General features: G+C 36.0%; 1 protein-coding gene across 5 annotated transcripts in view; it reads left to right on the plus strand.

Annotated features, from left to right (window-relative positions):
• The first annotated feature begins 1,025 nt into the window (after positions 1-1,025).
• LOC121322272 (RNA-binding motif, single-stranded-interacting protein 1-like) overlaps positions 1,026-17,055 on the plus strand; it is a 59,314-nt gene continuing 43,284 nt past the window's right edge. For 2 of the 5 annotated variants that reach the window (XM_041261981.1, XM_041261982.1), the window contains exon 1: positions 1,041-1,250. In XM_041261981.1, the coding sequence (XP_041117915.1) occupies positions 1,179-1,250 (72 nt within the window). In that variant the 5' untranslated portion in view covers positions 1,041-1,178. Of the gene's footprint in view, positions 1,251-17,055 lie in introns of all 5 variants that reach the window. The other 3 variants (XM_041261986.1, XM_041261984.1, XM_041261985.1) reach the window with 3 other exon arrangements.

The following is a 17,055-nucleotide window of genomic DNA, read 5'->3' on the forward strand; positions in this document are numbered from 1 at the left end:
AATTACTGAAAAGTTGACTTGCATCTGTATTTACAAGGAAGAGATGGGATATTTCCCTAAATAGGAGATCAGGTTTCTCAGGATAGATGAAGTAAATAGTTAATGCATAACACCAAATTTGGTTATAAAAAAGTACAATTTCAAAGTAGTCAGTGTCAGGTCCAGGCAAATACAAAGGAAGTAGGGACAGAAATAAGTTACCAGATACATTATGGTTTTGTTTTTTTTTAAGTTTGCAATTGAGAAGAGAGCCCTGAGAACTGTAAAGTGGAAAAATAACTTCCTAAAGCTGCAGTGATATTCAGTTTTATAATAAAATATTCAGTAAAGGTAGTTTCATCTAAACCCTTCTTGTCAATCTGTCAGTCTGTAATTATCCATCACTGGGGCTACATTGTTCAGTTGTAAGTAAACTTTCTATAACTTGTGCTTTATCATTCTTTTTTATATGTTTATAGAATAATATAGAATATTTATAGAATATGTTTATATAATGTATGTATGTGTGTATGTGTATATGTATATGTATATATAGGCAGTAGGAGGCAGCCGGCTCATTTGTACAGCGGTATGGGCGCTATGCTTTAGTGCAAGAGCTCAGGGTTGGTGCCCGTCCTCTGTCTGTGTGTGGATTGTCTCGCAAAGTACATACATTGTGGTTTCACATTTACCTTCTTCTGATTTCTACCCCACAATAATATATTGTATTAACTGAGAAATCCACGTGCTTATTTTGCATAGGTGCAAAACCTAATTGAAAGGTAGGCCTAAAGTTTGTTTTACATATTATTATTATTAGTAGTAGTAGTAGTAGTTTTTAATTTCTAATACTTAGTTGTGAATAGCCCCCCACTCCTCTTGCCCTCAGCCACCGTTTTTCAAACAGTTTTTTTTTTTTTTAAATGCAGAGCTCGGATTTTTATTGATTGCATTAGGGCTCTCGCAGCGTTACTCTCGAGAAACAGAACCGACGCAAAACTCACAAGGAGGCTGTCAAGCTCGCAGAAACTCCTTCGAGACTCGAGCTCAAATATGCACTCCGTATTCAGCAGTTATAGCGCTTGGGCGAGGTCTGTTGGTTAACATAGCAATCTAACAGGGAAGGAAGAGCAAACGAACTGTTGGAAGCACTGAAGTAACCTTCTTTTCCTGCACTGCAGGCTTACATTTCTATCTTCATGGGAAAAGCCTGGAAACAACAGATGTATCCCCAGTACACTTACTACTATCCCCAGTACATGCAAGCCAAGGTACTGTAAATAATTACTTTCTGTAATATTTAGTCTAAAACGACTTTATAAATGTTGGTTTTGCATAAGAGAGATTGTCGATATGAATTGTACTTTTTGGTGCATGTATTAATCTCTTCACTTTATTTAAGATTATTTAAAATTTCTTGAAACATTCATGCTGGCTGTGTTTTAGAAAGTTGTTGGCAACAACATTAGCCCCTTGTGTGCGTTTTTTTTTTTTTTTTTGTTTATACGCTAAGACTGAATATAGATAGGTTTTGTTGTAGTTGCTGTCGCTTTCAAAGATTGCCCTGTGCCAGAAGCAACACCACTGCGTTATATTACATACTGCAATATATATATATATATATAGATATATATATATATATATATATAATATATATATGAATGCGTTGATGCTGAGGAAAGTGTATTATGCATATTCTAACAGCTAGTTTTCATAACGCTGTCATTTGGAGTGAAACGCATTGGGCAAATGACATAATTCGGTCAAACTCCAGTACAGGAAACTCAAGGTTAAGCTAATGTAACCACCACCCTGATCCCCCGTTACATTATTGTTGTCTTGCGCTACGCTTTTAAAATGAGTTAACCTTAAACCAACTGCTGGCTATAAATAAATACATTATTAATAACGTGATTTACTGTTGTTTCATTAGCGTTGTGCGTGTGTGTTGTGTGCAAACTGAGAATGTGTCATTCTCCAATACGTACAATACGCCTGATAATGAAACGTTCTGGAAAAAAAGCCCTTTCTGTCGCCCTTTCTGTCGCCTTTCTGAGTTCTGTCGCATTTATAATTGGATTGTTCCAAAGCTAAGGTAACGACAGTATTGGTCAGAAGCTTGTTTCATACTGTACAGTGCCTCTTGTTGACAAACGAAATGATAACATGCATTTATAGACAGCTTGATCTGCATAATATTTCAAATTGAAGACACAAATAATTATTTGTCCCGTTTGCTTTTATCTTACTATTTTAAGCTCAAAGGGGACAACTGGGTAATGGTAACAGATGCTGAAATGACTGACATAATATTACTGGATGTGAAAAAAAAAAAAAAAAAAAAAGCCACTTCTGTTGGGTTACAGTTGCAACATCACATCACCCAAATACAGTAATGAATTGTGTCCCTGTGGGGTCTTATTAATGTTTACATAACCCAATTTGACATCAAAGAAAGTAACTTACAAAAATTATATTGTATACATTTTTCCCTTTTGTGGCACTGTCTTGGTATTATTTATTTATTTATTTATTTATTTATTTTGTTAGTTGCTGTTGTATTTAAAGCTGATCCTTTTTCATTTTTAATACCAGGAGAACAATTCATTAGATAATTTCTGTTAACATTATAACTGCTGTAGGGGTCACACGGCTAGGGAATTGTTCTGCAGACTCTCAAGGACGCCCTGTCAGAGCTGCTCTCAATACCAAGGTCGTTTGCCAGAGATGCTTGGCAAGCTTTCATGATTTGTTGTTCTTTTTTTAATCATCACCGTTATTTAAAATCTATATGGACTGCTAAAGAGAATATCTTACTCTTGCTGTATGTTTGGATTGCCTTGAATTGTTAACATAGCCTACTTTCAAATATAGCAGCATGCACAGAAGGCCAACATATATAAGAATGAAGTAAACAGACACCAAGTATTTATATTTCAATGTAACATCCGCATTGACTGTGGGACACGGCATCTTAAGAAAAGGGTCATTGCCAACCGTTCATTTCCACCAGCTATTCTCTACACTGTTATCTGCACCTTATCGTGGAAGTAGGAAATAATTAGTAACATTCAAACAGTCACAGTTAGGATATAGAACAGTACCTTTACTATGAGGGTCTATTCATAGACAAAACAGGCTTGACTGTACTTTGCCTTAATTTAGACTGTGAACTTCAACTTAACTGCATAAATGTCATTTTAATTAGGCAACATTTACCCACCTCTCCTTTAAAAAAAAACAAAAGCTAATGTGCCATCGATATTCTTCCTAAAAATTAATTTTAAAATCTAACTCCCCCAGCATTAACTTCACTTTAACAAGGGCTCAAGTCAGTTCTGTCACACAACCACTCGCTGTGCCCTGGATTCACACTCTACGCTTGGATTGTACTGGGATCAATCGAAGCTACAAAGATGTATTTTTTCATTGCCAAAGATTCCTACTACTCATCAACATTGTATGTATTCCGAATTTGTTTTCCCAATAATGCAATTGTCCGTTTTTATTTGACTGGCTGCTTGCTCCCTGGTCACGTGTTCCTCTTATTGTGAGAATCAGAATTGGTGCAAATGTGTGGGTGATGCTAAGAGATTAAAACGGAAGCTGCCTACCATAGGCAGAACGGTATATTTGGAGATGCCTTTTGAAACAGTTGTGTGTTCGCCCAGCAGTCATTCAAGCAACCATTCATTAAACAGCTGGATGTCACGGTCCTTTACAATAATAGACTATTGTCCCTGTGACTGGTGATTTGCTACAGCTTCAAAACAGAAAGGGTGTCATCAGAATCACACAACACCCATTCCCGCCCCCTGTGTCTTTTGATTCAGGAGAGGGAGTTTTGTTAAATGCTTTGTGGCTTGTATTCAGTTGTATAGATGTTACATGTGTAGACATTCTCATTAGTGCATGACATCTGATCTTTCGTGTACTTTACCAGTGCAAAATGCTCTGACCCTTCTCTTTGTTATCTGTCACCTAATGTCAGTGTGTCCCAATCTGTCATTAATTTAGTGATGTTAATAACTGAGTCACACTTGAGGGGGACAGCAGCAGGATTATAGACCTACAGGGGGTAGTATTTAGATTGTTCAGATCATTATAATATACCCCCTCAAAATAAAATATAAATATTTCTAAAGGATATTTCTATATTAAGCCCCATATGCAAAAGTTAATACTTATATTTAAAATAAAGAAATAAATGGAATACCTTTTGGAAGGAAACTGCACAAAAAAGCCTCTAACTTGTTTCCCAGTTTTGAGGACCTTGTTGTTTGAATAGAGTGTATATTTCAGCTCCATTTTCTTGTTTTGTTTTAACTGGATGTATTGTGCCACCGACCAGATAAAAGAGGATGGGGTACAGAATCCATTAAATGTCCTTTAAAACCCCATACATGTTTAATAAGCCTGACTGAATACTAAAGTACAGGGTCACTTAAGGGCATTCCTTCCTATTATGTAACATTTAAGCTCATGAATAATACTGTCTCATGTACTATTGTATCCACTACATAGTATACTGAGCCATTAGTTTGGTATAAAAGATTCTATCTTTTAATATTGCTGATGTAGGGGCAAGTGGCTTTATTTCCATATAAATAATTAAAGAGGAAAAAACGGTAATGGTTTACAGCAAGAATTTAGGTAGGATGCATGGCACGTTTTAAACTCCATTGTGCTCTGAGTGCATATCAATAGTACTGTATTGATCTGTTCACTTAGAGACATATTCAAAGTACAATTCTGGCTCTATTATCTGCAGTGAGCAAAATATTCTTTCAATCTTTCTTAAAATATTTACAACATGTAAATATTGCTAATAAAGCACTTGCTTATTGCTTCAGTTGAATGCAGGACATGCGCCATGTAATACCAAAAAAGGTTTCCATGGCTCCCAAGTGGCGCATTCCGGTAAAGGCGCTCAGCGTGGAATGGTCGTCGCCAGTCCGAGTCCAGGCTACTCCACTACCGACCATGGACAGGAGGTCGGCCAGGGTGTTCTCAGCTCACCAGGCACCAGCGACCCCAGTAGACTGGCCGGGCGCCTGCAGGCTTGACTGTAAGCTGCCCAGTGCTGCATTGTCCTCTGATGCTATAGCTCTGGGCAGACTGCATGGCGAGACCACAGAGTGTAAAGAAGCGGTCGGCTGATGGCACACACTTCTGAGGACAGCTTGTGTTCGTCTTCGCCGCTCCCGAGTCAGCACAGGGGTGATAGCGGTGGGCTAAGCCTAAATACAATTGGGCATTTCAAATTGGGAGAAAAATGGGGTAAAAATGAATTGGTGACTACTGAATAAAAGAAATAAAAAAAAGTTTTCATTGCCTGCTTCATCGCGGTTAGTAAAACTATAACGTTATACCCTAAATTATAGATAACATCTGGGAGTAATATTTTTGTTTAAAACGTTTTTAAATTCCTCACAACTTTTTTTTTTTTTTTTTTTTTTAATATAAATGAGCAAAACTTGGCAGAAGTCAATCTTGATGTATTCTGTTCTAAAAAAAATCCCCTTAAATTTAAAATGTGAATTAAAGACCAAACACCCACCACTAACTGCTGCTCAGCCTGCTACAGGCGGTGTTCTTACAGATGCAGAAAGTCCCTTGTTATTGTTATCATGTTCTTTTTAGCTGATGTTTTTTAAAGACAAATGAAGGTGATAACTAGTGCAATACAAGTTTACCCCACGTTTACTCAGTTTTCCTGACACTGGATCCCTTCACAATGAAGATGACAAGACTGCGTAAATCTATTAACCCCATTACATTGCTGAAGTTTTCCTCTTTTTAATGTGTTTCTGTGTCTCGCGGTTTAGCCATTTACTATCGAAAAAGAGCTGGCAAGATATGCGCGATCGATCTTCCAGTCATAAAAAATAAACCTGACTGTATTAATGCATTTCCCTGGATATCATGAGTTGACGATGTTTTTTTGTGTGTGTTTTAATCTAGTGTTTGCAGGTCAGGGAGCAGCAGAGTGCATTGTCCTGGTTTTTCCTCTCATCGTATCATCTGCCTTTTATGAAAGATGGTTCGTTGTGTTATCCAAGTACTCATACCGTCCTAATTTAAACATGTGGGAGAATAATGATTACATTAATAATGAACCACAAAGATAATTCTGCAATGAAAGATTTACCTCATAGAAAGGTATGAGGATTCCAGCTCCTTATGTACCATCACCTTTGTGTACAGTTGTAGTGATGGGTTAATCCTGGGAGGTGGTTTTTTTTTTTTTTTCCAGAAAGATTGAATTAGCTTTTATCACAGTTCAAAAAAAAAAAAAAAAAAAAAAAAAAAAAAAAAGGCACTTGGTTGGCTGAGGACAAAGTTTGCTAACTGTTAACCTGTAACCAAAGACTGGCCCGGTCAGTTTGTCAGTCTTGGATATTGTTCAGTTATGAAAGGAAGGCCATGGTCCTTTTGGTAGTGATAAGAATAATCATAATAAAACCTATACTGCTGAACTGTGAAAAAAACGTTATTGATTGGTAGAGACCCATTTTAAAGATCATTTTAACCCATCTAAATAATTGTTGATCTCCTAAAATTAAAAATAAATAAAATGCAATGCAAGATGTTTTATTTTCATACACACAGAAGTTCTGCACTAAACCAAAGACTGTATCTGTTTAAACTATGCCAGTCTAGTCTCAATCCCGTATGCCTCTGAAAACAGGTAAGAATGAGTTAGCATTCAAAGATCACAGTAAGTGGCATCAAATGTTTTTAAATCTTTAATATTGTGATTTAGGATTTCTATGAGCATTTTCAGGAAAACTCAAAGCAAATGCAATGCCAGGTAAAGACAAATACAGAGAAAACTAATAGTGAGTCACAGAACGCCTGTCAGAATGATTGAATGCAAACATCATGCACAACTAAGGGGCACATTTAACCATCAGACACTTTGCAAATCTACTGCATGTTGCTCATAAAATATTCCCCCTAAATTTAGTTTTACTATAGGAGATTTTAGAAGTCTGAAATGATGAGACTGAAGTCCAAATTACCTTGGTAAAAAATATCTCAAGAATGTTACGAAAATCATATAGAATATCTGAGTACTCTGATTCACAGTAATTGTAGAACAGTGTAATACTTTTTTTTTTTTTTGCAAACTGTGGCAGAAAGCATATTTTGGTGTTTATAAGATGCAGAATTTCACAAAGTCTAGGCGGTTGACTACCAATCCCAGTCTTGTCTGCAGGGTGCTTCTTTGATTGGGACTGGATCACTGCCAATATATTCAAGTAATACTTTTACACTATTTTTCGTCAAAATTTGCACAATTTTATAAAATGTCCCCCTACATGACGCTAAGCAGAAAGAGAATTATGGTTGCTTTAAGCAGTAAAAATAACATTAATTTCTCACATGGATTTTGGTTGATGTTTGTAAAACTTTTTTGAATTTTTTTTATTAGGGTTCTGAAAGTTAAAGGCAACAGATTAATAACAGAATACGGGGCACAAAAGTTCAAGATTAAAAAAAAAAAAAAAAAGAACAAAACAAAAAAAAAAAAACCTTTATCCTTAACACAGAGACTAATTGTTTCATTGGGTGTGTTTAAGGCTGTAATTTAACCCTTAGCTGCCCTTGTTACCAAATGCTACATGACTGAAGAAATGAATAGACAGGCAGATTAACCTGAATACAGTTTCCAGTAGAACAATGTGTACTTTGTGACAGCCACACTCCAACTGGCAAGCAATCATATTTGTTGTGGCTATGCTTAACAGCAGTCCAGTACATTTTAAATGTGAGAATGACTGTAGAGCTATAGCCAAAAGTTTTGCATCACCTAGATTTTTAGGATTGATACATCATTTAAAAAAAATATATACTATGTGAACATAATTGAGATATTTTATTTAACACCATTTAATCAAAGAAACTACAAAATTATGTAACAAAAATCTACCGGGAGCCATATTAGTAGTACAGTATTTTGTGTTAGATTTTGAAATGTCACATTTTTGTTAGGTTTTTTTTTTTTGTTAAGTATATGGAAAACTACAAAGCGGTATGTAATTCAATATGTTGACGTAACATTATTCAGCAGGTTGCATTCGGCTTTGTGAAGCAGCATTTGTTAATTCTGTAGTGTGATGCAAAACCTTTGGCCATGGCTGTATTACTGTCACTTGACATCACGTTAAACCAGGAACAATACCAGCATGCTGACCCTGAAAAAAAACCTCATACAGTGTTCACAAAAGTTTGGAGTGCTGCCTAGCTGTGGAGTGTAAACAATTAAACAGCACGGTTGTACTGGTCTTTTATCACAGCATTGAGCTAAAAGGATTCTATTGTACTTGTATGATACTCATTCTTGAAACTTTTGACCTGAACAGAATGGGAGCTCAGTTTGCAGTAAAACCCTTATCATTGTTTATGTTTACTATGAAGAAGTTCTTAACAAAAAAAGAAAAACAATCAGCACAAAGAAAAAGAAGGATGAAGTTTAAGGGTAGTTAGAGACAAAAAAAAAAAAAAGATGTATTTAGGTTTTGTGAATTGTATTGTTTCAAAAGCTGCTGCATTTTGTAGCCCCTGTAGTCTCTTGTTTGTTTAAAAAAATTCTGTCAGTCAGAGATGCTTCAAAGAGACCGGGGTCAGAAATGCAATTAAGAGCCTGTTTGTTAAAATAATTGTTCATCAATATTGCTGTTTGTTAACTTTTATCCCTGGAATCGTCTATTTCCAATACCTCCTGTTCTGTTTCCTCTACTGCCCCCCTTTAACCCACTGTTACTGATGCATATCATCTTGAATCGTTATTAGATCCATACATACAATTATGTGAAAATGGACAGCTGTGTGAACAACGTTTAACAGTAATGTCAGGGACCCTGGTATGGAAACTTAGCTATGGTTCATCGTGACTGATTGATTGATTTGATTGTGGGGTGCTGCAGCCCCATTGAGATCTGTCTGTGATGTTGTTCAGGGTTTGAGCACAGCAAATTCCAATGTCCGAGAATTTTTCTGAAAATACCAGCTGACAAGCAGTCAAGTCAGATATTAAGTTGGGGAGAAATTAGTCATTGTGTTGCACTGAATAGTGATACCTCCTTTATATGGTTGTAATAGAGGTATGCATTGTATTAGATTAACAAAACCACTGAGCTTGTGGTTAAAAATTGGTTTTGTAGATAATGAATAAACACTCCACCTAAGTTTTTTTGTGTGTGTGTGTTAATAACATAGTGTATCAATAGTATATAGGCATTCTATTATATATTATCATACATAAATGAGCTCAACATGACCTTAACTTATATTGGAATATATTGTGATTCACTATATATCGTATGGGGACCTGCATATAGTGCACATATTGTGCCCCGAGTGTATTGTTAAACACATAATATTAAAAAGCTAGATAGATCCATGGAAAGCGAACAAGGCCATTAACCAATAAGAAGTGTTCGATCGTCTTACTTTTACCCCTCCCCCTATTTGTTTGATGCCGGTCATTTCCTGCACTCATGTATGGAATGTTCATGTTGCAGAGCATAAGCCCTGCTGCTGTAAGTAGGGGGAATGTAAGGTTCTTGTCATCTGTGATTGCCGGCAGGGATAGATTTAACCCTATCCCTGCCAGCAATCACAGGAGTGACCATTCCCTGGTAAGGTAATTGGTGCTAATTGGGGAGTGGCCACATGTATAAAGGAGCCAGAAATCCTTTGTTTGTTGGAGGATTTTGTTTTGTGTTATTATGTCTAATACAGTGCGCAACAATGCTTTAAACTGCAGCAGTTCAATTAGGAATGGTTTGAAAAAGAAAGGCCTAAAGTAAAACTGGTCTCGACAGCAAACAGAAATATGTAAAGAGATAACAGGCATAATGTATTGAAAACCTGTCGATTGTGTTGTGTGAAATCTGCATCCTGCTCAAAGGGTCCAAATAATGCTACGGGGGTATCAAATAGAAAGTTACTTTAACATTTGGTTTAAAAATGCAGGTTCCCTTTTATGGCAAAATAAAGTCTAGCTGTGGGAAAATGACCAAGACATTAAAACATACAATTTGTAATCTGAATTTGATGCCAGCAGCATAATCATCCCTAAACTTTAATGTATACCCAAATAAGTCATACACATGCTGACTGTTCCAAGAACCCACAGATCTTCCTCTTTCTTGATTTTGTGATAACCACAAAATGTGCAACTTTTAAGGTTTTCTTAAAATGTATTATTCATAAATAATACATTTTAATGTATTACTCATAAATAATACATTTTTGCATTTGTATGCAAATAATTCTGCATCCCTCCAGTGTGGCACACTGTTTTTAATTAATGTAGAGTGAAGAAATAGGGAATCTATGTCATGGTGATCCTCTTTGTCTTGATACTAATAGGTCATTTTATAAGCAGCCGTGGTGGCGAAGTACATTATGTTATTAATATGATTTTAGTTTCCTGAAAGAAAACAATAAAAGATGCTTTGTGTACGTGATCCAACATGTACAGTGAGGCCAATGAAACTGTTGTTCTTATATCAGTACACAGTAATGGAGCTGCCCAATGGACCTGTCTGTCTGGGTGCACATGCTGTATTTGAACAGTAGGGCACAGCCTGTTTAGTATCTGTGTTCAACTAACCAAAATGAATAATGAACTCTTTAATGGCTTTAATTAACTCTTTAATGCCTGCTTCAGAATGCTGTGTTCAATAAAGATAAAAATGGAGCAAAGATCTGCTTTTCATAGTTTCAAGTAATTAAATCTCAGGCTGTAAAGATGGTTGATGTTAAAAAAAAAAAAAAGCAAAAAGCTTTTTATATTTAATAGCAGTTAAAAAAAAAAAAAAAAGCAAAAAGCTTTTTATATTTAATAGCAGTTAAAAAGCATGCCCCCCCCCCCCCCCCCCCCCCCCCTTATTGCAGGTAAATATAATTAGTAAAGTAACAGATTATACTCATTTGTAAAATGTGTGTCTCCTTCTGTTTCTGAAAGGGAAATGTGATGCGTAAGGGAGTGTTTAGTACTGTGCATAACAACATATGACTATGGGGGTCTTTAAAACAACATTACACGCGCTGTGTCTAACTATCAGCTTATTTTCAGAAGACAGCAGGCAAACACTAGGGCAAGAGCTTTATAAATCAGTCCCTATGAATCTCTATGGATTTTACACCCACAGCACACTGTAACTCCAATGTGTGTCACTGTTCCTTTCCATTTAAAACACCACTCTGTCATGCATTATTAACTGCTGAGGATCTTTTGTAGAATTTTGGTGTATAATACTTATCAACATTGTAGCAGTATACACTTTTTACTGTTTATCAGTGTATTAAAGCTTTATTTATCACCAATGACTATCTATAATAGACCACAAGGAAACTTCTAATCTAATTTTACAAATTGGAGCTTTGAATGTAAAAAAAAAAAAAAAAAAAAAAAAAAAGTAATTTCGTGCTATATGTTGAAACTGTATTTTAATAAGGTGTGGTGTGTGTTACTACTTTAAATGAACCTCTCATTTAGTTTATGCTTATATCATAAATGGGTCAGATTGTAACAGAGTGGTTTCATGTTACAGCACATCCTAAATCCCATGTAACATGGACAGCAGTACAGTATGTCATAACGGTGTCCAGTACTCACAGACTGACCCACATCTATTAAATGATATGTTTTATCCGGTAAAACAATTCATATAACCAAGTCTTCTCATGTGGGGCACATGGAATTTACACAATAAACAAACTGTAATATAAAAAGTTGCATATTCAGGGAATTGTTTAAAAATATGTAAATTTAGAGGATGGCTGGCTGTAGGTATCGTATAATCTCTGTGCTCTACTGTATAATCTGTCTGTCAGAGACTGATGTGTGTAACTAACCAAACTAATCATTACACTGCAGTGTAAGGCATTCTAATGAAACGTTTTCACTCTCTGCTGGGTAATTTCAGACATGATTTCAATCAGTCAGAAATGTTTCTGTTTCTGGGTGTATTATTTAATCTTTCAGAAAAAACATTTTTAATGAATTGGTTGACCCTAACTGCAGCAACAGAAAATACTTTCACTTACATAATGAGTGCAGAAGAATGGCTGTGGCAACTACTGTAGTCACCCACAATGTTGTAAATGGTCATTGTCCCATTTTTAAGAAACAAAACAAGACCCTGACTGATACGTTAGCAATTTTATTGTGTTTTATTTTTTAATTGGTGCCATTTTTTTTTTTTCAGGAGGCTCCGCTTCTCCTGAATTCCACGTGTTCACAGAGTCGTTTTTGATTAAGTTGGGACATAGCGAATGCTTTCCTGGGTATTTATGTAGGTTATAAAAAATAAGAGCAGTTCTACTACTGCAAGGTGAACAGAACACCCTCCTTTGTGTTCTTTATAGACAGCAATGTCGATTCATTGATTGTGACCCCTTCACCGCAGCTTCCTTTTTGCTCGCTGAGCCTATCATGCAGCTGAAATGCATTCCCTGTCAGTATTGGAGCTACTGTTTGAGTGTATTGATTAATCATCAGTTCTTCCTGTTCTGTTTGAAATTCTCTGATCTTTTTTAATTATTTAGTTTCATCTTGGTATTGTAGTATTAGGCCTTACTTGGGAGGGAGTGCAAAGTTTGACCAGATTTGTTTCTGAGCAAAAAAAAAAAAAAAAGAAAAGTAATAAAGAATTTGTAGAGAAAACAGTTGCTGGTAGTACAAGGAACAGGTTGGGTCTAAAGAAATCTATAGTAAAGTGCACTATAGAAATGTTTACAGTGGATCAGCCAACATTTAGTTTTTGCTTCTAAATCATTCAAATGAAAGTTGGAAAACTACAAGAAATCTCAACAGAAATACAAAAGAGAAGTATTTTTTTTGTCCAAATTCAACTTCAGTAGCTAACCTAATACACTAGTCATGCCAAGTTACACACACATATTATTAAGTTATTAAGTTTCATATTATTTTTCCATACTGCAAATCATTAAAATAGTTAAAAATTGGAATAACCTCAAAAACAACCTTAAGTGTATATTCTCTGCTTGTATTGTTTTTACTTTGTATTACTTTGTCATAACATCTTTGAAGACTTTGTAAAATCCATTGGTTACACTTCCATTAGCAAAAATACAAATATAAGAACTAGAGTGTTGCTGTTAAATATTCTTAGGTTGTAGTGCAAATGTTTTGTCCACACAGCTAGTCATGCATTACAGTAATTGGGTGTACATAATGAAGCTCATCACACCTACAAATCTTAAAGGAGTTACCTAGATGTTTAATCATGATGCTTGAGTAAGCTATTCTTTTTTGAGAATGTAACTTAAGTTCAGCAGGAATATAAAAAAGAATTACTAAAGCAGTGAACTATGCAAACAGCTGTCTTTAATCTTAGCTTTCCTTTACTCCTGAAAAGAGTGAATTGCAACATATTATGCACACTTCCTTGAAATATGATACTTTAGAGTTTGCTGTGTCATTTTACGACCTTGCACAGTTGTCCCACTGCGACACTTACTTCATAAATTGGTCCTTGTTAAAATATAATGATGGATTTGGTATAAAATCAATGAAAGCATGACTGGGAATTGTTCTCCTATCAAAATGACAACTGTATTTATTTTAACTTTCAGTTGACTGTAATTTCACTAGTAGCTGAAATAAAATCAGGAGTTGTGTTTCATTTTGGAGACTGCATTTCCTTTTGAGCATCATTTTGGCATTCAAGCCATGCTAAGTGTGTGACATAGGAACCTATTTACAAACTCTTTCAGCCAGTAACATTATAGGAAGACGACCCTTAATAATCCTTGAAAGCTTCAACTTCTTATACTGCAACTAGTATAATAAAGTCATTTTTATTTTTAGTTAATAAATACATACATTAAAAATAGTTCTAAGGTAAACTGAAATATGGTATGCTTTGTTTTCTTTGGTATTGGGATTGAGTCAAAAGGCATTTGAAATCTATCCCGTTTGTTTCCATGGGCAACAGAGCGGCATCGGCGTGGTTTGAACTAGGACTCTTAACAGTACATGTCTTATAAAGTAATCTGAGTTTTACATACAAAATGTAAGGATGTATAAATCATAATACAGAGCATTAGGAGGCTACTTTTGCAATCTTGTATGCAGTGGGTATTGTTCCTTCCCTCTAGATGTAGTTGTGTGGATATTGAACACTGATATAGTATATAGCATACTTTAAGAGCATCTAGTATTTACTACTATTTATATTTTAAAGCAGTGATCTGACTAGAGAGCTGTTTAGAACCTTACCTCTTGTAGAATAGTAATATTGGTTTAATATATCTTTATTATTATTATTATTATTATTATTATTATTATTATTATTATTATTATGAAAATGCTAAATCATATAACATTTTAAAAAAGGCATACATGAATAGTAAATTTAGTACAGTATCTTAGGTTTATTGTAGCTTCAGAGCTGTAGAGTAAGCATACCTGCTCTGTGACAAAGCTTTTTAAAATGTTTGGAATTCAGCTGTGTTACTTGGGACTATAATGGAAAGTGCGTTGTCAGTCCTGAAATGGAATGGTCATTTCATTTGAAATAAAACCCCTTTCACTCACAGTGTGTCAGGATCAAACTGCCCCTCCTTTTTTTTCATTATTAATTCTATTCCCCTTCTCATAATGAGTTCTTTACTGTTAGCGATCTGCCCGTGACCCTCATGTATAAACAGCATTCAGTTATGAGTGCTACCCCACCCCCTCTAACAGACTGACTTGCGGATTTGCTGTTAGTATCTTTGCTTCCTGTGCAACACAATCTTACTAGCGTAACTTGGCTGTGGCACCTAGGAGCTGTAAAGATGCTTCTGTCTCTGCTAGTGATGGGCTTTGGCTGTCGTTCTCACCCAGTCTGTTTAACCAAAAACCTAAATACTAGGCTTTTTACATCCCTTACAGTGATTGCATTTCTTCAAGAGGGTTGTTGTAACAGTTTCCCTTTTACCACCCCCACCCCCCCACCTTGCTCTGAAAATGTTACTGTGGCTGGGTGGGAGTGTACCGCTTTTACTGAGGAAATGACTGAGAAGGAAGTTAGAAGGAGAAATATTTGAGTCTTTAAAGGAAGTCTTGTCATGTTTGTTGCAGTTAAAATCTTTCCCAGCCTACTGCAAAGTGAGTGCACATTTCCTAATGCTTAACTAATGGAAATTATACAGCGCATTCAAGCAGTTTCAATAAAGATGGTTAGGTTGTCATTTGTGTACAGTAGAACACTTCATAGCGAGGGAAGTGTGGTCTGTTGGTGATGTTTTTCACTATTATATTAAAAATAACCTGTATTCCCTGTTCTTTGTGCTAACACATATCTGTATTAAAAAATGTAACTAAAGTACTGGCAGTGTCTGACTTGGAGCACAGAGCACATTCTGTAGTCAACTCTATGGTTTCATTTCATGATGAAAATGAAAGGCATGTATTAAAGGGCTGGGGTGGCGCTTGCTGATAATTTGTTTGCTTCATTGATACAGCAGTGACAGTTGTATTACGTCAAAACAACCTTCACTTGAACAGATTAAAAGAGATGTCCTGAGTTCTAATGGCTTCACACGAGGCTCTGCTTATGTAGCGTCTTTGTAGATGGTCTAATGGTTTGTGACTGGGGATATTTAACAGTAAACACAGTGCACTGTTCAAAACATCTTGAAATAAATGGGTTTTTCTTTAAATCATGTAAACCTTATATACCAATATAGTATAATTATCCGGATCATATCCTAGTTTTACTGAATGGTATACACCAAAGTTCCCTATTGTAGCATTGATTTCTCTTTACATGAAAGATGCTAATGAGAATAGTCCTTAATCCGCTTAAGAGGTAGAGCCAGATCGTTCATCAGTCTAAACAGTCCCTATAAAATTTTCATTAAGTTATTTTAGTATTACTGCAGCTAACTGCAGCACCAGAAGTAGGTGAATGGAGTGCCAGGAATCCCTTACTAACCCTCTCACAATGAAGTGCGCCACTGTCTATGCTCCTAGGGGGTTTTGGAGAAATGACCTCTAGTTTTGGCTGACTGTTTTTTTTTTCTGGTATTGACTGCATCATGTGACCTTTAGCTATTCCCGAGAGGTTAAAACCTGGGATTTAAACTCCTCGAGACAGCAAGAGCATGTTGTCATTCAAATATGAACTGGGTTACATTTGTAGGAATTTTAGTTAAAGCAATATACTGTACAGTGGCTTGCGAAAGTATTGACCCCCCCTTGGCATTTTTTCTATTTTGTTGCCTTACAACCTGGAATTAAAATGGATTTTTATTTGGATTTCATGTAATGGACATACAAAAAAAAGTCCAAATTGGTGAAGTGAAATGAAAAAAATAACTTATTTAAAAAAATTCTAAAAAATAAATAAAGGAAAAGTGGTGCATGCATATGTATTCACCCCCTTTTCTATTAAGCCTCTAAATAAGATCTGGTGCAACCAATTATCTTCAGAAGTCACATAATTAGTTAAATAAAGTCCACCTGTGTGCAGTCTAAGTGTCACATGATCTGTCACATGATCTCAGTATATATACACCTGTTCTGAAAGGCCCCAGAGTCAGCAACACCACTAAGCAAGGGGCACCACCAAGCAAGCGGCACCATGAAGACCAAGGAGCTCTCCAAACAGGTCAGGGACAAAGTTGTGGAGAAGTACAGATCAGGGTTGGGTTATAAAAAAATATCCGAAACTTTAAACATCCCACGGAGCACCATTAAAGCCATTATTAAAAAATGGAAAGAATATGGCACCACAACAAACCTGGCAAGAGAGGGCCGCCCACCAAAACTCACAGACCAGGCAAGGAGGGCATTAATCAGAGTGGCAACAAAGAGACCAAAGGTAACCCTGAAGGAGCTGCAAAGCTCCACAGCAGAGATTGGAGTATCTGTCCATAGGACCACTTTAAGCCGTACACTCCACAGAGCTGGGCTTTATGGAAGAGTGGCCATAAAAAAGTCATTGCTTAAAGAAAAAAATAAGCAAACACGTTTGGTGTTCGCCAAAAGGCATGTGGGAGACTCCCCAAACATATGGAAGAAGGTACTCTGGTCAGATGAGACTA

This window comes from Polyodon spathula, chromosome 10, assembly GCF_017654505.1.
Source record: "Polyodon spathula isolate WHYD16114869_AA chromosome 10, ASM1765450v1, whole genome shotgun sequence".
Lineage (NCBI taxonomy): Eukaryota > Metazoa > Chordata > Actinopteri > Acipenseriformes > Polyodontidae > Polyodon > Polyodon spathula.